General features: G+C 41.7%; 1 protein-coding gene across 2 annotated transcripts in view; it reads left to right on the top strand.

Annotated features, from left to right (window-relative positions):
- ARSB (arylsulfatase B) overlaps positions 1 to 26,472 on the top strand; it is a 158,290-nt gene that overhangs the window by 7,121 nt on the left and 124,697 nt on the right. For both annotated transcript variants that reach the window (XM_019481786.2, XM_059725113.1), the window contains exons 2-4: positions 6,603 to 6,789; positions 18,953 to 19,143; positions 22,238 to 22,445. In XM_019481786.2, coding sequence (XP_019337331.2) covers positions 6,603 to 6,789; positions 18,953 to 19,143; positions 22,238 to 22,445 — 586 coding nt within the window. The remainder of the gene's footprint in view (positions 1 to 6,602; positions 6,790 to 18,952; positions 19,144 to 22,237; positions 22,446 to 26,472) is intronic.

Here is a 26,472-nt window from a genome sequence, read left to right as displayed (position 1 = left end):
TTAATTTGATAAATATCAAAATAAGTACTTAAAAATAAACATTAATATTATCAGTCAAAATTCTGAAAAAAATCAAATTCTGTCAGCCTATAAATGTGATAGTGTTGTGTGACAGATGGTATAGAATTATTTGGGTCCTGGAGCCTTCCAGTGAGACACTGGTAGAGACTCCTCACACAGTGAGAGGAGTGGATTATTGCTTACCTTTTTTTGGTGTGTTTCTAATCTGCCACCAATGGCGGTGATGCTCAACAAACATTCAGAAAAAATCTTCTGTGCAGAAGAAAACTGTTTTTAATCTTGCCCTGCCAAAGCCACTTTTACTCACACATTCTTATTTCCTTTTCACATTTTATCTAGTTCCTGCTTACATCTATTACAACCCTGCTTTGGCTTGCACTGAGGATAGACTTTTAAAACAAGTAAATCATGGGTTTCCCACAGACTGTCATATTTCTTATGTACCCAGTTGCATCCACAACAGATTTTTTTTCTCCCATGTTTCCTAGCATATTGGCAGGTCTCATAGATCCTAGTGGTATCACTTTGCTTTGCAGGGCTTTACCTTGATAACTTGCTCCTCCTATAAAATTCTCAAAATTAAACTATTCTGGATGTAAATGATATTGAGCTTCAAGTTACATAGAAATAAATGTGTGACATTTTGTTTAAAACAGGTCTGAAATAACTGGTTCTTAATATTACTTCCTCTTTTCAAGTGTCTAAAGTGGCTAGGTTTTTATGTAACGCTTCTCATTATACAAATCGAGTACCTTTAGACTTTAAAAATAAAGTCTTTTAGGAATTTAAAGTGCTAATGAGTGGTTTAGTAACACACTACTGCTTGTGATGACAGTGTTGTATGACTTCTTTTTCTTAATCTGTGAGAGGCTGCTGTAGGTTTATGAAACAAGTTAGATAAAATGGTCATTTGCACACGAGATAGTTCTTTATGGATTTGCTTGTCAGAAACATGGATTGAGACTAGCTAATACACCCTACCTAGCTTTGTTTTTTCCCTTGAGATTTGTTACAAGATATTCTACTTGAATTCACTGGGTCAGGGCATACCCTGTAAACTTCAGTGTAGATAGAAGATACTACAATATGTCCAAGCTAAGAGAAAAAAAATCAAGGTTAACTATCATACATCAAACTCTTGGTTTTACAGAAACAAAATTAAAGCATTCTTTGTCCACAAAGACAGGACTCTTTTTAATTTCTGGTGGTTAGCCATTGTCCTAGGTGAAAAAATCTAATATTGTAGAGGTGCACCAATACATTGGTCCCATATCGGATTGGCACTGATATAGGGAAAATTGATAGTATTGGCTTTTTTTGCCTGATGTAGATGATAATGTGGCTGATAAATGCTCTGTGCATGTGCACAGCACCAGCATGCATGGGGCCAGAAGCGCAGCCTGGGGGCTTGGAGAGCAGCATCAGGCTGGTAAGTCTGTTGGGGGAGGGAAGGGGTGCGAGGGGGGCAGATTGAGGCCCCCACGGTGAGGGAGGGAGTGGGGCAGGGACAGGCGTGGCTCAGCCAGGGCAGGGCAGGTGCGAGGTGTGGGACATAGCTGTGAGTGGCTTGTCTGATGGGCATGGGGCGGGGGGGCAGCTCCCACTGCTGCATGAACCCCGAGAGGGCATGTAGGGTGTGTGCCCCCAGATCTGTGTGCGGGGCAGGGTGGCGGCAGGCTGCCGCTGTGGGCTGGGGCCAGGGACTGTGCCGGGTTCTTCCCGGTGGCGGGGCTGGGTCAGGCTGCACTATGCTTGAGGCAGGTAACAGCAGCTCTGGAAGGAGGGGTTGGGGTAGGGGGCTATGGCGAATTTTGGGGTGGCTACAGCCCTCCCATAGTGCCCTCCCTGCACTGCTGCTGCCCACCCTGAGCACAGCATGGCTAAACCCCTCTTTCCTCCCTCCCGCCAGGAAGAGCCTGGTGCAGCTCTGGCCCCAGCTCACAGTGGGAGCCCACATTCACCTGTGCACAGATCTGGGGACATAAGCCCCCTGTGTGTCCTGGGGTGTGTGCAGGGTGGAAGTCACTTTCCCCTCCCCCCCTCCCCGCTCCCCGACAAGCCACTTGCAGCTCCATCCCATGCCTATCCCACCCTGGCTGAACAGCGCCTGCCCCAGCCCCACTCCCCCCTTCACTGTAGGGGCCTCAATCTGCACCCCCCCACACCCCTTCCCTTCCTTAGCCCCTTCTCCCACAGCAGACTCACCAGCCCAATGCTGGTCTTCAAGCTGCCCAGCTGCATATCGGAATTGGTTTGTTATCAGCCGATATGGCTCCTTAAAAATCAGCCATCGGTATTGGCCCAAAAATCTTTTTTGGAGCACCCCTATAATATAGTGACTGTTATAATTCTGGGTATTTTCTTATCTGTGCAAAATATCCATTTTTTTTTTTTAAAGCTAATTGACCTCAATAATATCTTGAGTTAGTGAACTGCACATCACACAACTGACCACTTCCTTTTACTACTTTTAAATTTGTTCCTTCTTGGTTTTATAGGACTCCCTTTGTTCTTCTATTCTGGGAGCTCAGTAGAATTGACTAAACTTCATCTTGTTTTCTTTGGTTTCCTTTTGACATTACAATTCCAGTTATTTTGATCCTTCTTCTTTTGGAAAGTTTTTTCACATCTCTTAATCATTCTTGCTGTCCATCTTTGAACCATCTTTAACTTGCCTGTTACCTTTCTGAAGTGGGGTGGCCAGAACTGAACACACTGTTCCAGCTGAGGGAATACGTTGACTCACAATGATGTTGTTATATATAGTTCCTATAGTATTTTTCATCACATTTCTTATGTATCATTCTTGTGTTTAGCTTTTGATTGTTCTTGCACAGAGGGGAAGTTTCCATAGAGTTGCATACAGTGATATCTAGCTTGTTTTCTTGCATTGTTGTAATATCTTACTAGGCTCGAAAGCTAAAGAGTAGTTTGAGTTCTTCTTTTGAAGGTAGGTACATCATGATGTGCTGGTCCATATTTGCATTTTTTTGCCATGGTTTAGTATTGGCTATTTGCCTGGATTTCTGCAGTTTTGTCTTCTCTAGTCTTGAAGAATCTAAGCAATATTGTATTATCTGCAAACCTGGCAACCTTACTACTCATTTCCTTTCCCAACTGATTAATATGTTAAAGACATATGATATGTTAAATACAGTGTCGTGAGCTACATGTCATACAGTTCTGGTTTTTTATTCTAGTTCCAAACAATCAAGACAGAGCCAATGAATTTACCAACTATCTTCATGTAAGAAACCATTAGTCAGAAAATTAAAACATATAATCAATCTAGCTTCTCATGAATAGGTGAACATATAAAAAGTGCATGGCTCCAATTATGTGAGAGGCAAGGATTGATGTGGGTGATATCTTCTGTTGGACCAGCTGCATGGTCTACTGTTACTCTGCTGCAACACTACTACTGCAGTTAGTACTCTAGGGAGGCCAGAGACTGAATCAATGTGGGAGGATGTATGTGTCTTACCTTCAAATCTCTTCTTCCAAATATTTTCTGAAACATTTTGCATGATTATTGTGGTGAAACTTCTCTGCTGCTCCCCAGCTGCCTGTATTTCTTTTGTGTAAGTATCATAACCAATAAGCTGCAATGTTGATAAGCGAATTAACTTTTCATTCCCCCTGTCAGGAGTCATACAATACACAGACACAGCATGTCACCTGATTGCTGCTAGTTTCATTTCTGGATCACTCAAAAGATTAACATTATCCATTACTAATACTGTCCTTTTCCAATGATTTAGCTTCCAATGACTCCACACAACCCTCCACTGACTTAGGAAACTTTGTCATGTAACCTGACAGTATTCCATAGTTTTAAAATATAATTCTTAGCTTGCCATAAATAAACAGCTCAGATTTTAACACAAAGTTGTTTAATACAGTTGTTGTTGTTAAAAAAAACCCCAAACAAAATCCAGCAAGAGAAAAGTGTTTCATGCAAAATGGCTGATCTGTCATTTCATTGTTCAAGGGTGGTTTTGAAACAAATCATTTCCTAATTTGTAGTTTTTCTTCTTTTGTTATACTTCCTCATTTTCTTTCTATTGTACTATAGTTTTGACAAAGTAATGGGGACAGAAAATAAAGTTAAAGCCAGCAAAGAATTTAAATATGTTTCTGGTTGTTTTATTCTTTCATCTTCAGAGTCCTGTGCATACATTGACAATGGCTCTGTAATTTCCTTCTTCATCACAAATTAAAATAAATGGCTTCCTCCACTGGTAAATAGTATTTAATCACCTTTGTTGTGTACTTATGAAAGGATCATTCGAGGTGGCCCTCAAGCAAGAGAATTGGAGTTAGCCAATCAGGTGTTGCTAAAGAAGAGCAAAATATATTTTGATTTTTGCAGTGTCTTAATTTTTTTTCATAAGTAGTCTATAGTACAGTGTAATTCACTCCTGTTTATGACCATGTCCAAGTCATTTAAAAGGTGATTCGTAACTAACCTGTTTAGAAATTAGTCCACCACTATCAAGAGGTTGCTGTGGTTGCTCTAAAAACTAACAATAGAAAGTTTTCATAGTATAATCGCAGTCTAAATTCATAGTTTGTGGTTCACATTAAGCTTCTCACAAGTAACTAAAAACTTTATAGTTGAGAGAGATACTAGACTAACTTGAAAGCATGGAATGCAGTCCCTTAAGTCTGAGGAAAAAAAGCAGATGTGGACTAATTCAAGTTAGAACAATTGCTTTTGTTTAACATCATTATGTTAATGAATGTGATCACTTAAAACAAGGGCAGTTAATTTGTGAAGGAAGCAGAACTTATCATTAAATAAAGAAGAGTTGCTGTAGTTAAACCTAATTATGTTAATAAATAAGATAATTTGAAAAGTAAGAACCCCAATATCACTTGTGGAGCGCCTAGACGTTTGCAGATAGAGCTGGTATTTTATAACGAGCCACAGAACCGTATTTGCTTATGACAACTTCTCTTTGCTTGACAGATTAATTGACGATTCACCTCACAAATCTTGCTTTGTGCCTATTTCCTAGACCGGGGTGTCCAACCTTTTTGAATGTGGGGCCAGATCACAAACTTTTTATCACCCAGTGGGATGGCAAGCTATATTCAAAGACCTCACAGGAAGTGGTATCACATCAGGAAGTGATGTCACGTGACCTTTGACACCAATGAAGTTGCAGGAAGTGACAATGAAATGGGTCTGGAAATGTGGTTTAAAATCCAAAATAAAAAAAATATAAAAGCAAGAATGAAATAGTACCAAACACTTGACTAAAATAAACACTTTCGCTTCTACTCGCTTCTCAATGAATGGAAGAAGCTTAATGCAGGCTTGCCCTGGGACACCTGGGCGTACAGCACCAGGTAGAGGAAGCCATGGAGGAGCAGCCAGCTGTTGGCCTCCAGCAGCAGCAGAGAGGAAGAGGAGGAGGAGAAACAGTGCCTTAGGATGCTGCCCGGCTCCATCAGGGATGAGGAGCCCAGGCTTCACACACGGCCACGCGCATGCAGCTCACCTCCCTTCTCACCCCCGGGTCCCATGAAGGAGGAGATAGGCGCAAGTGTGACCTTGTGCTTCCTTCTCATGAGTGCATGCACGCGTGTGGCACCCCTGCACGGGCTCCTCAGAATCCCGCCTTGGGACACGGCCCCACTGATAGCCGGGCAGCCATATTTCATGCTCGTGTGGTCATCCCCGCACCGGACTGCACTGCACCAAGTTGCCCCTTCCCCGCCAATGCAGTGCGGATCACCCCCCAGTGTGGGGCTTAAAGCACCCAGCCCAGAGCCAGCCAAAAAAAAGGCGGGGGGGCTTCCTCTGCCGGGGAGAGAGGTGGAGGAAGCAGAGGCAGCGCAGTGAGCCCAGGCTGACACCGTGTGCTCACACAGGGACCTGCAAGCGGGGCATGGGGCAGTGCCCAGGCAGCCCCTGGCTGCGACTTCTCCACCTGCCGCTGGGAAGATGAACCACGCAAGTGAGCGTGGAGCAGGGCAGGTGCAGGGGCCCCGGGATGATGCCTCCTTCTCCCCAGCTACAGCCCTGAGGGGCAGAGTCAGGTGCAAGCGGTGATTTAGCGCAGGGGAAGTTGACTGGGGAGGGTCTAGGGGGATTTTTGTCCCTGCTACCCTCGCCCCGCGTGTGCCCGGGCGGGCTCTGCTCGCCACCCACGGTACTGGCCAGTGCAAGCTCTGCCCGGGACCACCTCACGCAGCACCAATGACTCGCATTTTTGCTGCCAGCTACTCCTCTTCCCACACGCACCACGTCGGCAACGTCAAGCTGACGTGGTGCATGTGGGAACCTTGTCCTTTCCCCAGCCCTTCAGCAGCCATTAGGAAGCTGCTGAGGGGCTGGGGGAGGGACAAGTGTTTACTTTTGTTTCCTGTCGCAGTACCGCGGGCCACAGAAAATGGCTTGGTGGGCCGCATGTTGGACAAGCCTGCCCTAGACCATCAGCAGCAATACTATTCCAACATGGACAATACTTATACAATTATATATATTCAGAGAGATACAATATGTGTTTTCATTGAGTATGTTATCATCATACTTTTTTGACTAATACCTGGATTCTTTTTGTTTTCACAAGATTCATACAGGTTTACAACATCAAATAATTTGGCCTTGTCAACCCAACTGCCACCCACTGGATGATAAACTCCTGCCAGAACTGCTAAAGGAAGCAGGATATGTTACCCATATGGTAGGGAAGTGGCATCTAGGCATGTATAAAAAAGAGTGCCTTCCAACCCGCAGAGGATTTGATACATACTTTGGTAATGAACAGATTTACTACTATTTGCTAGTACATGTATGTTTGTGTGTTTGGTATTTTAAGCTACTTTTACAATCTGTATTGAGAGAGAGAGTGAAAATATTTGATTATTTTAAGAACAGCAGATTTAAATTGGTCATATCATCAATCAGTGTTTTAGCATGTCTTTTATAATTGTCTAAACCAGGGGTCAGCAACCTATGGCCTGCCAAGCAGTGTTATGTGCCCCTTGAAGCCAGGATGTTGGTGACAGTTGTATGTGGGGGGGGAGCAGCAGCCAGTTCAGGAGCCCAGTGCCAGCCAAGGGAGCGGCGACCTGCATTCAGAATGAGTTGCACTAATTTGGCCTGCTGCTCCTAAAAGATTGCTGACCCCTGCCTAAACTAGAAAATAATCTCTATAAATACATGCCAACATCTTGTAGACCACTAGAGAAAAAGCTTTTATTTTTAAACCCACCAAAGCAACCGTTTACATTTTAAGATTCATGTTTAAGTTGTCCCAGTGTGCTTGTGTATTATGTGTACATACTCATAGAGGAACCATTCAAATGAATTTCTCAGTTTCCTCATATTTCCAGTTTAGGTCAGACCACTTCTTTTTCTATACATTGTATTGGTTCTTTCTTAAAAGTCATTTTTAGAGAAATGGGAAGTGGTTTTGCTCGCTTTTTTTTCTAATTACAGTATCTGCTATTTTAATTAGGTTTCCAGATAACGGAGCGAGAAAGATGGTATAAAACATCATCCCTCTATAAAACCACATTTAAAAAAAACATGTTTCCTATGTTTGCTGACAGACTGTTAACATTAGTTACAGGCAATCAAAGTTGTATATGAAGTGCACAACATTCTTTTACTTGCATGTATATTGATAAGATTTAGTGACTTATGTAACTTTTAGAAAAAATAGGTATGTAAAAACATTGTTTTTAGAAATCTCAAAATCTTCTTTTCTTTGGCAGTTTCTGCTTTCTGTGGCATTTTGTACATAAGCTGTATGGTGGAACTTTTGCACAAAACATACTTCAGGAAGCTGTTTGATTTAGGTCAGGTTTCTGACATTCTTATTAGTTTTAAATGAAGTGGACTAAGATAAGTGCATATTGTGCAGGGTCATAAATTTTGGAATGGACTCTGCCTGCTCCCTTGAAATTGATGTAGGGATGGTGCTTGTTGAAGTTACAAAGTTTTTGAAGAGTCAGAAGGCAGAGGAATTGGTGTGAAGTTGCCGAAAAGTTTGAAAGGTAGACTTTTGGTAAAAGCAGAATGTACAGGAAAGAGCCTAATTTTGGTATAATTTAATTTTCTTTGGAGCTCTATATTATTCTGTAAACACCAACTTGTCTCTTTGACCAGTTGGTGTCAGTAATGGATCAGAAATTACCATATTGTTCACATGAATAACATTTCTGCCTCAGATCTCATTCTGTGAATGTAGAGATGATTATTTCAGTCTCTGTATAGATAAGCATTCTGAAATGACAAATCCAATTTATAAAACCACAACAGAAATTCTTAGTAGCTATGTTGACTGTGCTAAATGTCCATCATTTGACTGTTAATGTTTTTGATTTATTGTTTTGTTTTGATTAATGATTTATATGCCAATTCATATTTAGAGTTGAGCTGTTTAAAACTCTTCTGAGTTTATTTTGAAACATAAAAAGACTTTTATACTTTAGTAGTATTAAATAAATATAGAGGTATAGAGGTAAGAAATGTTAAGGAAGATTATATTAGACAAACTCAGTGGTGATTTTTTTTCTGAGGGGACACAGGTAGTTTGGCACTTCATTAGTCTCAGTATTTGTCACTGTGACTATTATTGGCAGACAGGACTTTGTAATCTGAGTGACAATCTCTTGCCATTGGTCACAGTTTTTCACAAAGCAGATAATTTTTGCTGGTACAGGACAATGAAGTCTGGATTTAAGATTTTGATAGAACTGCTTTCTCAAAGGTCTAAAGCCCAAGGGGTGAACACTTCTGCTACTCATCCCCTCCTTTTCTCCTGCTGCTGCAGCAGCAGGAACAAAAACATGGCAGTGAGCAGTGGTAGGGGAAAAAAGGGGAATGAGCAGCGGCAAGGTTCAGCCTCTGGCCCCTGGAGCTGTTGCCCTGTGGGGCCAGGCCAACTCTCAGGATCTCAATATTGCACTGTTAGACAGGAGGTTATGACACAATTGCACATATACAAACACACAAATCAGTTAGGTGCATACACAGACACACTACCAGCTCAGGCACATATACATCCAAACCAGCCTAGACACATGCATACCTATCACCAATTCAAGCACATACACTATACACCCCAAAAGTTAGACACAGATCACTAATTCATATATCATGCACACAATGATGTGTGTATGTATATATATATATATGTGTGTGTGTGTGTGTGTGTGTGTGTGTGTGTACACCCCACACCCCACCTACACATAGGTAAGTTCCTAACTTGGATGGTACAGTGTGTATGTGTGTGCTTGGGATACCTGGGATACTTGGGGGAGGGTTCAGGTGAGAGAGAGTTAAAGTGTAGGGAGTGAAAGTTGCCAGAACTGGGATTAGAACCAGTGGACTAGAGAGAAGCTGGCTGAGGAACTGAGGCTTGGGTTTACTTAAGGTAGACTGGGGCTGGGGCTGGAAACTGAGGCAGACAGCTGAGATATTGGGGGGAGGGGCAGATAAGTGGTGGCAAGGAGGAGACAGCCAGGAAAGAAACTGAGGCAGAAACCTGGTTGCTCAGGGGGAAAGGAAAAGGCAGTGGGCATAAGACAGTGGCAAAGAAAAAGGGGGTTTGGAGGCAGAGAGGAGCTCAGGACAGGCGTTGGAGGGGGCAGTGAGCCAGAAGCAGGAGAGGGAGAAATGAGACAGAAGTTAGAGGGGCGAGGAGCAGAGATTGGAGCAGGGCCAAACCCTAGTAAAGCAAAACCCAATTTAGGGGTCCAAATAACAGTTTTATTACACAAACAACATGCTATGCAGCCCCATGAAGTTATTAGTGTGTGCACGTACACACACACGCGCGCGCACACACACACACACACACACACACACTGGCAGCAGGAGAAAGAGACTCGGTGGAAGTGCTGGAGTCCAGGTAGGGAAGAGAAGCAGAGTCCAAGTCCTTGGTTGAAGAGGGGTGGGGGATAATAGCTACCTATCCAGGCTGGAAAGGGGTCCTTGTCCAGTAGGTGCTGTCCAGAGGGGGGGAGGGGGGGTCCTCTGGCAGGGTCTCTGGGTGGATAGGTGGTGTGGCATGGTGCTGGTCCAGATGGAGAGGGCGTCCCACTGGGTCTGTCTTTACTGCCCCTTCTTATAGGGGCAGACCTTGTGTGACCCTAGTGACAGGAGGCATGCCCAGACAAGGGTCAGCCCTGCTGTACTGAGCATGTGTGCTTCATGCAGGGATGTGCAGTTTCGGGTGTCTGTAATGGTTGGGTACAATGGGAGAGTTGCTGGTTCTGCAGGGTCTTTTGTCTTTCAAATGCTGGGTTCTTGTCTCTGTTCCTGGGTGAGGTCTGTGGCTCCTGGATGAATCAATGCAAGGTGATGGCCTGGTCGTTACAGGCCATTCAGTAGAGGCCTGCTACCATTGTATTTCAGTCATTCTCAATCACTCTCATTCATCCGGGAACCAATTTACATGGGAGGGGTGCGTGAATCATACAGTTGCAACACAGGGGATGCCCGGGCAGAGGACACAAGATGGAGGCTTGACGTACAAAATGGAAACTTGACATGACTTACGCTAACTTACATATATAGGCCTAAAACAGTAATCACACAATATAAAAGCAGTACAAACATAATAATTATCACTTATAAAACAGTGGGTATCAGTATCAAAATAGCAGGGAACTTATTTGCAAAGAGGGGAGAGAAAAATAAAACTTGCTCCCTAAAATAAAATGTTAAAGTTTATCCTACATCTTAGCTTACTTTTACTCATCTAGAGGGAATAGAGAGGGAAAGAAAAAGTCAGAAATAGTGGGGGAAGGGGAGGGAATGCATTTTAAAATAAAAAAAGAAAACCTGGGGGTTTTGCTACAGAGCCATGTGTCTCTGGCCACAGCCCACCCTGTCAGCTGGTCTGAACTCGGAGAGTTTGCTGTCCACGTGGAGCTCCAGCAAGGCTTTTCCGTGTAGCCCTCGGCCTGTTTCTGATTGTAAGGTTTGGCCCCTTGTAAAAAACAAAAACAGAACAAACAAACAAAAAAGGTTGAGCACTGCTAACACAATCTGTGACCACAGCAAGTCAAGGACAGAGATGGACATTGCCTTGCAGTACACCTGTGGTCACAGGAACCTGTTGGGTGGTTGAATTGGCAGTTATTATACCAGAATCTGAATTCTCATAAGGCACTGGTTCTGAACCAGGACACTGTGGCATGCGTATTCCTGCAGCCAGCTCTCCTGCCTGCTTTGGGGTTGTTGGAGAGCCCTAATGCAGGAGGAGCCACACAGATGCTGCAGCCCTTCCCAGGCTGGCTGCACACAAGATACGTGGGGCCATTTTACCTGGAGGCAGAAGCGTGCAGTTAAGAAACCACTTAGGTAAGCTGAACACAACAGCGGTTCTTAACTGCGAATGTTACCACATTCAAAAATGTTGTTGAGGGTGTCCTGATGCTGAAAAGGTTGAGGAACGCTGTCATAAGGTATCTTGACAGCTGCAATTATGCGTTTTGGAATCCTATCATTTGGAGAACTTCAGAAAGCCATCGGAAGTCAGCAGAGTTCTGTGTTTTTGAGACTCTGGCAAAATTTGCCATCTAAAATAGTTGTTTGTCTTGAGCATCTTTGAATAGTCACCTTGCATAGTGTATGAGCTCTGACATGCTTCTCCACTTAAAAAAATCCAATTTATTTGGTTCTTAACAGGGGAATAAAGGCTTTGATCCTGTTTTAACAACAATCTGCTTAAGATTTTTCAGTTTTAATTACAGAAGACCTGTCACAGTAATTGTTCATATTTTGTTCTCATCTCCCAAGAAATAAAATCAGATTATCAGGCCAATAAACCGCTGCTTGAGAGCTGTTCCATGAATCTTAGTTTTGTTGCTCATGTCAAAGAGCAAGTTTGTTGCACTGGCTCAGTACTTCAGTCCTCTGTTTGGAGTCAGTGCTGTGGAACTTTTTAGTTGTCCTGAAGCTTGTCTTAGATCTTCCCTGGTGAATGGGTTGTGGTTAATGAGATCAGTTAAGCCCGGAGAGATCCCACCTACAATGAGCCATACATCACTAGCACTTGTGCCCGTAAGTATTGCCTTTGTTCTTTTAGATGTTTGCTCCAGCTTGAAGTTGGGCCACCACATTTTTTCTTTATTCTTATTGTATTTTGATAATATTTTATTTAAGTCAAGACATGGATCTCTGACACACCCTTCACATTTTCTGTTTTTCTTTTTTTAAGCAGTTCAGCTTACTTACAGTTTTGTTGTATTATGCTTGTATTTTCCTTAATGTTTTGATTCCCTGATCTTTTGGAAGCACCCAAAACTTTAGAGGGCATATGTTAGACCACTTTAATAATTCTAATATAATAGAGGGCTTAGTCCATCTGTCTGTCTGTCCATAATGATCGTGGAGCACTCTGATTGGTTACTGAAACAACCAATCAGAATGCTCCAAGAGTGTTATGGACAGGAGGCAGCAGCAGCACGGTGGAGGACTGCTATGATGGCAAGGACGAAGGGGACAGAGCGGGGCAGTGAGGCCAGCAGCACTGGTCATGCCCCTGTCAGCCCTGCTCCCTGGAGGTGGCAGCGGCGGCATGGGGTGCTGGCAGAGGGAAACGGAGGGGACAGCGGGGCAAGCCCCCTCCCTTCCCCCTTGCTCCTGAGAGGCAGCAGCACATTTGCAGGGTGGGCGGGTGTTACGGTTAGGGTTAGCAGGCTTCCCCCCCCCCCCCGTCATTCTTCATGATGGGAAATTCACTAGTAGAGTCATAGTCTTTCTGAGGGTTGTGTTACAATTTAGGTTCCAAGTGGTGTTTACAGTTTTGCTGACTTTATGCAATTTCTTCGTCCAGCAACCTTGCCCAGTTGACCATCCAGACAAGTGAATTATCTTTCTGCTGCTGAGTTGTCAGCAATCTGTTCTTTCATATGTATGTTGAACTTGTCTTCTTGGTGTTTGATGAATAACTTATAAACTGAGCCTGTCTAAGATAAATAGTGCTGTACAACAGCAGCTCCCAAACTGACAGCTTGTGTGCCACCAATTTAAAATAATACCACCTTAAGTACCACCAGCAAATTTTTCAGTTCAACCTTAAGTACCACCAGCAAATTTTTGTCATATAAAGTAATTATAATAAATCTGTTAATGCATACCAGTAACAGGTAGTCTGTATACTACTTGTGGTACCCATACCATAGATTGGGAACTGCTGCTGTACAAGATGATGATGGGAGGGTTGCACTAGGGTCTTGTTTTGCCATAACCACAAATACCGTCATTAGTTGTCTGGGTTTCAGAGATCTGGGTTTGACCAGGTGACAGGGACGGAGTTCAGATACGATTTTGAGCCTGTGATGGAAGAAAGGTGAAGTGAAGCTATGTGTACAAATGGGAGGCCTCTGGCACTTATTAGAAAAGATGGTCTTCAAAAAAAATGAGAAAGAGAAAGAAAAAGAGGGGAATCCATAGAAGATTTGCAAACAGAAGAAGAAGATGGAGGTAAAAGATCAGAGTATGATGTAAACAGCAGGAAAATATGTACTTAATATATTTGTAGATTTGCTTTAAGAAGATTACACAGACCATAAGGAATGAACTGGCAAATAAGGATGTGTTATCAACCAGGAGCAAAGATGAGGAATATAGAACTGAGGTTGCAAAGGATTCTGACGGTAGCAGGCAAGCATCTGTTAATTGTTCGTTATCTAAGAATCAGTGATGCAAACAGATGCTCATACAAGGGTAAAGGAAATTAAGCTAGGCTGGGAAATGTGTTGAGATATAGAAGCTCAAGTGATCTTTGGCAAGATTCTTTTTGTCCTGAGAGAAGGCAGGCAAAAAATGAATGAAGATAATCAGATGCCTCAAGGATTGGGATGTTTGATCATTGCAGATTTTCATGGACAGGGATGGGTTCCACTTAAGTAAGTGAGGGATAATCTCAATCTCGGGGTATTGGCTAACTGGTAAGGAGAACCTTAAAGTAGGAGCTCAGGAGAGAAGGTTGCAAGAAATTTACAAAATCTTTATGATGGGAATAAATGCATAGCAGGGGGATAAATGGGTAAATGAAGAGGTGGCCAAGCAGGGAAGATGGAAACAGCTAAAATATCTGTGTATCAATTTAAGGAGTCTGAGTAATAAAGCAGAGAAACTGGGATTTCTAGTATGGGACACAAAAATCTACATAATAGGAATAGTGGAAAAATAGTGGAACAGAAGCTATTTATTACTGGGATACAGGCATTAAAATATACATACACTTTAGGAAGGACAGAAATAAGACTAACCGGTGATGGGGTAGCACTGTTTATGAGTGAAATGATAGATTTCAAGAAAATAAAATGTGATGGCCTAGGCAAAACAATAAGTTAAAATCTCAATAACAGGGAATAGTAAAATAGGCCTGAAAGAGATTGTGTTGGGGATTTGTTATAGATTCCCAGCTTCAGACTTGGAAACAGGGTATGTCTAAGAGATCTAATGTCTTGAGAGAATTTAGTAATAGTGGAAATTAGTGTTATTGTGGGAGACTGGATAGCAAATGATACCTATAATGGGAAGATTTGGATATTTTTGGAAGAGAGAACTTAGAAAAATGTATCATTGATTTCCTGCACCAAAAAGAGGCAGAGCTATCTTAGACCTAGTTTTGGCAAATAATGAAGACTATAGAAGAACTGGTTATGAAACTAGTCATATATTAAGTGATCATGAGTTGATTCACTTCAATTTAAATTGCAAGGCAGAAAAGAATAGGTCTATAACAATGGGTTTGGACTTCAAAGGTGCTAATTTTGAGAAACTAAAGCAATGAATTGAGGAGGTCTTCAGGATTTGAAAGGCAAATGTAGAAGCAGCCCAGGATTGTTTTGGAAGCAAAAATTCAAATGTCACTGGGACTCTGCCTCTCCAACAAAACGAGAAAATTGGTAAGGAGAGGCTGCTGCTTACCTGGATGAACAAGCTTTGGAAACTAGCTATTGAAAATAAGCGGAGGGTCTAGTAGAGATTGATTGGGAAGGTGCAGTATCTTTCTGTAGTCACAGAATACAGGAATAATATGAGTGTGACCAACATCATTGATGAGTTTTTGTTTCTTAAGGATATAATAAAAACGTCTTCAGTATAAATTGAGAAGCAGGAGAGAAGTGGGAATATTATAACTTGATAACTCAGTGAAGATCAAGTATAACCTAGATAAGTCCAAATCATGACTCAGTCTTCAATAAAGATTATGATGTAATTTATGATAATGGTTAGATATCAAGTGGCACAGATATGTGATCACCACCTCACAAATCTCAAAAGGGCCTTCACCCAATAAGGACACTCCTTAAGAGAGAGTGATCATACTTTTGAAAGAGACATCTGGATACCATGTGAAGATTTGCTACAGTACAAAAAGAAAATCCCTATGAATCACACGCCATTAGTTACGACGTACCACCTTTCCTGAAAGGTGCATGGAAAATCCTTAAACAATTGGAACCCATGCTAGAAGAAACCCAATTCTTAAAGAGATCTTTCCAGAACAAAATATCCAATTACCTGTGGGTGCACACTTCCCACAAGACAATCACTCCCTCTGATCTCTCAGCTCCAATCCTCAAATGGAACTTACAAAACACCTTTTGTAGATGAGCCTACAGATTTCACTTCATAAATCTACTGAATACAAAAAATCATGGACTCAATATAAACATTGGATTTATGACACATTACAACCTGTCTGACATCTGATTCACCAGGTACCTGCCTGACCTTACCATTTACACTTTTTTCCCTCCCTTCCTCCCCTCCCCTCCCTTCCTTTTCTACCCTTTGTCCTCCTAATTTCCAGCCATTTATTTAATATATAAAAAATAATTTATTTTTTCACAGACTGCCTCTTTTTCTACCTTGGAGAACTCAACTGCAGTAGAGTGTCTCTTACTTACCTTTGCATTATTTCCCCCTCGTTCCCCCCACTTCCCTTTTCTCTCCATTGTTTTCCTAATTTCCACCTATTTACATTCTCACTGACATCCTTCACACTTTTAGCTTCTTTCATTCCTTGGAGATCTCGGAACCGCAGAGACTCCCTATGCCTGAAGAAGGATGCTTGTGCCCGAAAGCTTGCAAATAACTTTTTTCCAACTTCTCAGGTGGTCTAATAAAAGATATCATATCTACCCAAAGAAGCTTGCCTGCATATGGAAATTTACACATTTGAGGTGGATGCCAAACTTAAAATGTTTATTGTCACAAAATTGTGTGGCCCTGAATGAACTCTGTTCCAGAATATAGAAACTCCCTGCAGCATGAATCTTCAGAGAACATGTCAACTTAGGGATAGTACCATATGACTAGAGAATAGCAAATATGGTGTCTGTCTTCCAAAAAGTGAGACAGAGTGGCCCAAGAAACTACAGACCCCTGTTAGCTTGACTTCAATATCATTTGTGAACTTAGAACACCTGTACTTCAGTAATGAAGTGGAAAAGGAATTGCCTAAAAAGGAGACTACAGTATGTTATCCTGAAAGGTGACTTAACTGCTTCTGGTCTGATATTAATGGTATTCCCCAGGGATCTGTTGTAAGACCTTTCCTGTTTAACATCTTTATGAGCAATCTTGGTGCAGGAACCAGATGTGTCCTCATTAAATTTGTAGATGACATTAAGTGGGAGTACTGCCAAAATGGAAGAGGTCTGGATTATTATACAAGGTGACTTTAGTTATTTTGTGGAGTGGTTCACAGAAATTATAGAAATTAAGGGCTGGAGAGGGCTTTGAAAGCTTGAGTCCAACCCCCTTGCTCTGGGCAGGAATACTGCTGAGATCAAAAAGTTGCAGCAAAGTGTCTGTCCAGTCTCCTCTTGAAGACTTCCAACATTGGGGATTGCACCATCTCTTTGGGAAGTCTATTTCAGACTCTGGTCATCCTTACTGTAAATAAGTTCTTCCTTGCATTCAACCTAAAACCATCCTCTAACAGCTTATGGCCATTGCTCCTTGTCTTCCCCTGGGGAATGTAAACAGTTTTTTCTCCCAGCTCCCGATATTTATCCCTTACATACTTATAGAGGGCCACCAGGCCCCCCCCCCTCAGTCTTTTCTTCCCCAGGCTGAACAGTTCCAGATCCCTTGTCTTTCCTCATAAAGTTTGTCTTCCAGGCCCTTGATCATTCATGTGGCCCTTCTCTAGATCCTCTCAAGATTCTCCATGGCTCTTTTGAATTGTGGCACCCAGAACTGGACACAGTACTCCAGCTGGGATCTCACCAATGCTGACTAGAGGGGAAGTATCACCTCCTTAGCCCTGCCCACAATGAATTGGCTAATGCATCCCAGTATGCTATTAGCTCTGTTGACTACAGCATTGCATTGGCAGCTCATATTCATCTTGTGATCAACTTGAACCCCACTGTTCCTTTCAGCCATTGTGCTGGCCAAGACGTCTCCTCCTAACTTATACTCATGTTGCAGGTTACTTCTCCCCAGATGAAGCACTTTGCATTTATCCTTATTGAACTGCATCCAGTTCTGCTCCATCCATCTTTCCAGCTTTTCCACTTTTCCCCATAACTTAGTATCACTTGCAAACTTGGCCAGCATGCTTTCTACATCCTCATCTAAATTGTTGATAAAGCAGTTAAACAGCATGGGGTCAAGAACCAAACCCTGCGGGACACCACTGGCCCACCTCCCGCCAAGATGATACAGACCCATCCACTAACACCCCTCAACTAGTTCCCAACCCATCTGATGGTGGACTCTGCCAGCCCACAGTCCTCCAGTCTTTTTATAAGAGCGTCTTGGGAAACCATATTGAAGGCCTTTTTAAAATCCAAATATATGACATCAACTGCATCTCCCACACCTAAGCAGTTTGTTACTTGATCATAGAAAGTTCATTACAAATTATATGAAGATTAATAGTTTGAAGTGTAGTCATATACTTCCTGGCCTAAAACAAGGACTTGGACAGTCATATGAGGGCTTATAGATTGGAGATGACTTGATGAAGAGAGGGATCTGAATATATTTGACCATAGGATGACCAAAAGCCAGCAGTGTGGTGCATTAGTGAAAAAAGCATTCCATCCAGGAAGAGCACACACCAACTGCTGAAGCTTCCTTAGCCTGACGAAGGGTTTTTGAACCCGAAAGCTTGCTTAATAACTATTCTCCAACCATATGGGTTGGTCTAATAAAAGATATCAAATTCACCCAAGGAACCTTGTCTGCCTATGTCCTTAGACCAACACGGCTACAACCTAAACCCTTGCAAAGTTATTTTAAGGTGTTTTAGGTGGGATATTGACAAGAAGTTACTGTTATCACTGTTCAAGGCATTGGTAAGACCCCCCCCGCCCCCCTTTAGAATACTATGTATGGTTTTAGTCATCAGTGTTCAAAATAAATTAACTTAAAATTGAAACAGGTACAAACTGGAACATGGTTAAGGGAAGGGAGAACTTATCCAATGAAAGAAGACTGAAGGAGCTTGACTTGTTTAGCATAGTAAAATAAAGATCTGGAGAGAGACGATTTATTTTCTTAAATATATCTTCAAGGTGAAAATTGCGGAGGAAGGAAGAGCTGCTTATGCTAAAAATATAACACTGACATAAGATCACATGGCTATAGGCAGATTATGAATGAATTTTAATTGGGAATTAAAAGAAGCTTTCTAGTTATCCAGAGGGGTGAAGTTTTAGACACATTGTGCACATTGACTGAAGTGTACTGGTACCTAGAAACCTTACTGATGCATGACTAGAGGGGTATAGCTTTTCAGCTCGGGGCCAAACAGGTTACTAAATGTGAAGTCAGAAAAGGTCAGAGTGACTAGGATTGTAGGATTTTGTTTTCCTTTGGAGCATGGGACCTGGTTCAGTTCCTAGGATCTTCTGAGCATATTTTAACTATTTACTTCTTTGTGGTATTATGTTGATCTGATCATTTTATTTTATTTTCCTGCTCTAGGCTATCTTCTTGGAAGTGAAGATTATTATTCTCATGAGCATTGTGTATTCATCAGTGCAAAGAATGTAACACGCTGTGCCCTTGATTTTCGAGATGGAGAAGAAGTTGCAGCTGAATTTAAAAACAAGTACTCTGCTCATGTATTTACAGAAAGAGCTATTGATCTTATTGCCAGCCATAAGACTGAAAAGGTACAATGGGCAACTTTTTTGATTATAACAATATTGATGCAGTATTAATCTGTAGAAGATACAGGGTCATATTGACAGGTAGCTGTGCATCTAGGTTCTTCACACTAGTATCCAAGTAAGTGGTCTTTTGCTTGTTTTCATAGAAAATAAAAAGTACGGTTTAAATAAGACAATGAATATAGACCAAGAACTTCTGTAATAGCAATGTTTTGTAAAAGAGCGGTTGATCCGTTACAAGAGATCTAGATCAGAGAAGTGTATAGTTAGGTAAGTGCTGCAAATAGAAACGGATGGTACTGCATTGGGACACCTGAGAAAGTTCAACATTGATATTGTCATATACCATAGTTTGTGAAAGACATTAAAAAGACTTGTAGAAGAGAAACATAATGTAGCAGAAGATGGGATTCATGGCGAAAAAAGAACTTAACTTCTGCTAGAGGAAAATTATTAATAGGCCTCTACTTCATATAAAGGGAGCATCTTCTCCCTTTGTAAGTCATTCAAATAGACTTAATAGCTAAGGAATGCTTTCTTCTTTAGAATATCCTTCCTTTGAAAGATGCACTGTGTTTAATTGTAAAATATCTTGCATGTTATAAAAAGCAATCTTGAAGTTCTATTAAAATTAGATTACAGGAAGACTTTCAGAATCCAGTCTTTTCTCCTATTATAGACTTTAATTTGATTCCCCTTTTGCATATGCATTTATGGATCATAATTAAAGGCTATAACATTTTGGATTTATTTGTTAACAAAATTTGCACAAAGAATTCATCATAGATAAGAATTACTGACTAGTCAAGAAACTACATTTTAACTATGAAATCCTATTGCAAAAACAGCTGTGGAAGTGAAATTATCTGTTGCCTCCTTTGGTCTCTTAATAAGCTCTTAAACTAAGTAGTAGGTGTGTATTACAGCAGGAAAATGTAAAGAAACTTTTCATGGCAAATATCATCATTGCTAATAGGCATTTTGGAGACAAAATACAATTGTATTTTATATAAATGAGATGAGGGTTCTGATTTCCTACCTAAATCCTGTTAATGTTCACAATTTGCCTTTTGATGACTTACAGACTTGTGCAACTTCACAGTATTTCAAATCAGAGCAGATGTATTTATAGAAACAGAGTTGCATGTGGTTCTGAAAGGAGAGTAGGGATAAGTACAGTGAAAATGCCCGAGGTTGAATCGATTCAGTCTTTGCAGGTTAATCTAAGCTGCAAAGATTAAACTGAGAAACAACTGGACAGACATTTACCTTTGATTCAGGAAATGCAGCCACATGCCTGCAGTGACTCAGGTCAGAAGCCAGGGGGCACAAAAGCATGTCTCTCTGGCACTTCCTCTTCCTACTGCACCGAGGTTTCTGGGATTTGCAGTCCAGCATCACATAAGTAGGACTCTGCAGGGTTGCTCATCACTTCTTCCTGCTTCCAGGTGCCTCTGGGATTTGTAGCTCACAGTTGCAGCCAGCAGTAACTTCCAGTAAGTTTGGCACCAAGGCAGCTCTGTACTTGGGGGACGGGGGTTTTAACTGGGGAAGAGAGGTTTAACCCCACTTCCTGGCCCCAGATCCTAGCCAGAATTTGCCTGGTGGCAGACCCCCTCTAGAGCAGACAGGATAGCCCAGCCCAGGGCTGGAAAGCATGTTGGCATGCTGGGGGGCTGATTTAACTTGAACCAGGAAGGGGTCTGGGACAGAAGTTTCATAAACTGGTTTGACCCAAATCAGGTAAGTCGGATACTACATTCAACCAGGTTTATCTTTAACCAGTTTCAGCCATATTGAAACTGGTTTATGTGTACTGAACTTCTGTTCTGTTACAAGTTTAAACGAGTTTCTGACCCCTTAACCCGGTTTATGTGCAACTTCTGTCCCTAGCCTAGGAGGGTAGATAGAATAGCAGGAAGATTATAACAAGCTAGTTTTGTTACCAGTACATTGGAAAAGGGGTAGTGGATAAAAGGTGGAGGGTGGAGCACAGGGAATGAGCATGGAGGGTGGTAAGGAGGGTTCTAATGGTGAGGGAGACAAAACCGGTGGGGTTTGGTACGGTTGGCAAACTGTTTGAGGGAATTATGCTGTAGGGAGGAAACAATTCACCACATATTTTGGGAGTGCTTTTATGTACGAAAGGTGTGGGGATGTGTAGGAATTTTTTTGAGGGGCTTGGGTTGTGTGGGAAGGTAATGTATGCATTGGTGAAAGGGTGAATTCAGGAATTGGAGGTTAGGGTATTTTTGATGGGGTGAGGATGGCACTATGGAAGGTGAGGTGTTTACTAGTTTTTAAGGGTTTGTGTTTGACAGTATGGGAAAGTTTGCAATTGGGTTATTATGAGATGAGGGGATATATGGGGCATGAAGGTGGGGAAAGTCAGGATGGGGGAAGTAATAAGGGAATGAAAAAATGTTATTTGGAGTTTTGTTCGAACCAATGGGAATTGGATGAGGCTGGGATTTAAAGCAGAAACAGGAAGAAAAGGGTGACATGGTGGTTGATGGAGATGGGATAAAATTGTTGTCTACATATGTGATTATATGGGACTGATGGGGTCTTGAAAAAATTGATGTTTTGTTAGTTTATGGAAATATGATGCTGTAATTTGGTTTATGAGGTATTTTATTTTGTTTGTATGTAAAGGTTTTGCTGATGTTAAGTGTTTTTAAGTTTTGTGTTCATAGTGTGATTTCTTAGCAGATGCATAGCTATATGGTACCCTATTGCAAGGATTTGTGTTGTGTTTTTTTGCTTTTTGAGAATTTGTATAGTTTTTACCTTTGGTATATTTAATAAAACAAACAACCTCCCCCCCCCCCCCAAAAAAAAAACAAACCCAAACAAACAACAAAACAAAACAACCCAACCAGTATATTGGAAAAGAGATGCTGATTTTTCAGTTTTCAGTGGCTAACAAAAATCTTTCCCAGAACTGGAGATACCTTATGCTTAGAAATTACAAGACATAAATCAGAAGGAAAACAAAAGATCAGTTGGTTGTTAGATCTGGGCCTGCTTACTTTTGCAATTTTTGCATGTATTGTTTGGGTACTGTCACCTAATTTACATAACTTTTCTTTTCCAGCCTCTCTTTCTCTACCTTGCTCTTCAGACTGTTCATGAACCTCTTCAGGTTCCTGAGGAATACATGAAACAATATGACTTCATTAAAGATGAGAAAAGGCGCCACTATGCAGGAATGGTATCTGTTATGGATGAAGCTGTAGGTAACCTCACTGCAGCCCTAAAGAGTTATGGCCTTTGGGATAACACTGTTCTCATTTTCTCTACTGGTAAGACTGTATCTACTCAAATAATCTTCGGGTAGTGCATTAAATGTAACATCCAGTAAGCTGAACAAAGACAAATCTGACCACTAAATTGTTCATTATCAGAACAGATCTTAAATGCTAAGGAGCCATATAAATAAGAGAATAATATCCCTGAAGGAATATACATCAGCTTTTTCCTCTTCAAAATAAATTAAAAAGTAATTTTGAGGGAGCACTTATGAAAACAGAGGAATAATACTATTGGCTTAGAAACATATTTAGTGCATAAAGGCACTCTACAAATTTTCCGACAGCTGCCTTTGATAAGGTGGGTGTCTTAAATTTCCACTGACTTCACTTGTTGGTGTGGTTTCTCAGTATCTTCCATGATTGAGCCCTTATTCACACAGGTCTGCCATATTCATCTGAGTCTCTAGCTACAGTACCTGGTTTTTTCTGATCACTATTCAAACTGTTGCATTTTGTGTGACACAAACCAACATTTGTCAGGAACTTGGTTGAAGCCGAATGTTTCTCTTGTTATACATTTACTCAAACCCAGGATAAACTTACTTTCCCCAGTCAACATCAGGGGGGCGGGGCAGAATTTGTCTTGGATCCAAGACTGGCTGCAGCTACTGTGGCCCCAGCTCTGAGTGAAGCCGAAGCTGCCTGCTCCAGAGTAAGGTGGCTTGTGCTGTAGGGCAGGGATCTGCAACAGGGGAGACTGTGCAGTGGGGGAGTGTGCCTGTGGGAGACCAGTGGGAAAGATATGTGAGGTGGAGCCCATGTGATGGTGGGTGTATGTGAGGGAAATCCATGGTGTGAAAGTCACTGCAGGGGGGAGCACAGGAAAGAACATACAGCCTGCCTCCCCAACCCCCCATCTTTCCTTCTTCTACCACTTACCTTCTGCTCTGGCCCCAGCCTGGCCCAGAGCTGCTGCCATTACTTGTGCTTGGCTGGACCAGGCTGGGACTGCTACCACTGCTGACTGTCCCGGAGCCAGAGCTGCCGCAGAAGGGCATGCAGTGGGGGGATAAGGGGCGGGGGGACAGGCAGCAGAGTGGGCAAGTGGTTGCATGGAATAGGCAGAAGAGGAACAGGCACAGACACAGGAGGTGGAGAAAGGGTAGAGGGTCTGGCTGCTGCCCCCCCCAAGTTTTCTTGCCTCAGTGGTGGGGTGGACAAATTTAAGATGACCCCCCCTCATCTTTAGTAATAAGATTCTATACGTGGAAAATTATAAGAAATTTGTAACTTTCCATGTGTAGAATATAATTATTGAGGGGGTTGTCTTAAATTCAAAGTTGTCATATTTGGGTAAATATGGTAGATTTATTTTTGGTTTGGCTGAAAACATCTTTGGTCCTTAACCTCTTGAAACAAACTTACACTAATAAAATCACTTTGATGCTTCCTAATATACTCTATTAAATTTAAAATGAAAGCTCTTCAGGGCAAAGGCAACTTGCTTACTATGTGTTTTAAGCACCCTGGGGATTCAATCTTGGTTAAAAGTTCTAGGCTATTACTGTAATAGCCTAGAACAGCAATTTTCAACCTTTTTTCATTTGTGGACCCCCTCTTCCCCCCACCCCCAAATAAATTTCAAACGGAAGTGTGGACATTCTGCAGAAGGATCCAAGAGTCATGGTGGATCACTGATGCAATACGAGTCTGCAGTGCAATACAGCTGCACAAAAGGTGAATGCGGTTATTAGATGCATCAATAGAAGCATTAGGTTCAAAATACAGGAAGTGATAGTGACTCTTTATTTGGCACTATTTACACCTCATCTAGAACAGTGATTCTCAACATTTTTGGACCAGGACCCATTTGCAAACATCAGTCAGGCCTGACCCAGTGCCCCTCATTTCCAACCCACTGCCCCCAGGCCCCAGCCCCCCAGTGTGCAGAGCAGTGGGTGGGTGTGTGTTGGGTAGGGAAGGCCCCAAGCAGCCCCTCTCAGGCTGGAACTCTGCCAGCCTGCAAGGGAAAAGCCACAGTTTCCCATGTTTTTCTCCTTTAAAGGAGAATCCATTTGAAGTTTTTGTTATTGTTTTTTTTTGGTTTTTCTTTTTAATTTGTCTGCAACCCTTTCATATATTTTTATGACCCACTTTTGGGTCATGACCCACAGGTTGAGAAACACTGATTTAGAGTACTATGTGCAGTTTTGGGCTCCATGTTTTAAGGAGGACGTGGAGAAGTTAGAGAGGATCCAGAAGTGGGCAACAAAAATGATAAAGCTTGTGGAAAAGGCATTTGAGAGGATAGAATAGGTGAGCAGTCTTCAAATATCTGAAGCGCTACCATAAAGAAGGGAGAGAACACTTTTTCTCTCTTGATGCAGAGAGGAAAATGTGGACCAATGGCTTGAAGTTGCAGCAAGGTATATTTAAATTGGATATCAGGAAAATCTTTACTGTTAGAACAGTGAGGCAGTCGACTGCCTAGGGAAGCTGTGGACTCTCCATCACTGGAGGTGTTCAAGAAGTTGAATAGGCAGTGGTCAGGGATGATCTAAGAGTAGCTATACCTATGGTACCTATGGTTTTCTGTGGGTATTTTCCCTGTTTCTGGGCTTTGTTGGTTGCCACCTGGGGCCAGGAGGGATTTTTTTCTTCTTGCTGCTGTGTGCATCAGGGTTTGTTTGTTTACTTGTTTTAAAGTCTTTTTCAGAAGTATTGCATAGTGGCTGTAGCCAAAGCTTGGTATTTTGGCTGGAGTGTGCCACTACTTTTTATGGGACTTAAACCTGGAGGTTCCTGGATAGAGGGTCTTCCCTTCTGCTCACAGTTGGACCAATCATTATATTTGGAGTCAGGAAAGAATTTTCTCCTGTGGTCCAGACTGGGGGGATGTTTATGTGACCACCTTCCTTGGACCTCTTGAGCATATCTTGACTACCTTTGCAGCAGCAGGATGGTTGGTTGCAATGGTTCCCCTTTAACTGTGACAGATTACAGTGTTATGCCTTGTGGTTGTTTGCTAGTAAATTAGACAGTGGATGGTTTGGACAGGGATGAGCCTGCCTTAGGCAGGGTGTTGGATTAGACCTCAGGAGGCCCCTTCCAGCCCTGCTTCTCTGTAATTGTACTATCTTATTTGTTTTCAAACTTTGAATGAAACAGAATTTTGCTGAAATCCAGCAAGCCAGATTTGCTTCAAGGGAATAATGTAGTCCCCTCCCTCCTTCAAAATGTTCTCATTTGGGAGTGGAAATTGCTCTTCAAAATATATAATGCCTACTGGGCCTAGGTTTTATACTGTATAACTTGCTGAAACAGCAGAAACAATTTTTGCAAACACTTTACTTCACTGGTTTAATTTCAGTGATTATTTTTTTTCTTAACCACCTTCTCTGTTACATAGTTCTTGCTTTCTTGATGTCCAAATCAGGCTGCTTATTGGAATTTTTATCCATATTCTGGTCCTAATACGAATTAGGTCTGATGCCTGTACTATGAAAATGTACCGAGTGTTCTGGGAGGAACCTTTGTTTTTAAAATAATTTCATATTCTGAACTTAACATAAGCAAAGTTTGGCATGGAATTTGATACCAGTATTCCATATGACAAAATCCTAACCTTTATCCATCTGACCTCAATGGAGCTTTTTTTCAGTAAAATTCCTTTAATAGATTATAGGCTAAAATTGCAGGTATCTAAGTACAAGGCATATAGTAGTGACAGTTAAAAAACAAGTTTGTTATGCTCATACAATCTAGTATCTCTTTCATGTTGTTTCAATATGCTACGTTTAATAACTATTTAAATAATCTATTAGAGCTATAGCTCATTTTGACAAGGAGAAAGAAAAGCTACAGTTCTGTCCACTGGGACTTAGTTAAATGACAACTTAAACTGCCAGAAGTGGAACTTAATATATTTGAAACCCAAGGAAATTGGGCCTGGATCAGGCAAATCATAGGACAATGATTCACTTTTTCCCGTCTTCACTTCACTTCACAGTGCTTTTCTGTATAGGCATAAAACACTGCATGCATTAAAGACATGGCTTCCAAAAAACGAATGTTGAAA

The sequence above is a fragment of the Alligator mississippiensis genome, chromosome 3 (genome assembly GCF_030867095.1).
Source record: "Alligator mississippiensis isolate rAllMis1 chromosome 3, rAllMis1, whole genome shotgun sequence".
Classification (NCBI taxonomy): domain Eukaryota; kingdom Metazoa; phylum Chordata; order Crocodylia; family Alligatoridae; genus Alligator; species Alligator mississippiensis.
Note: the sequence above shows the minus strand (reverse complement) of the source record. Positions and strands in the feature narration are given on the sequence as shown.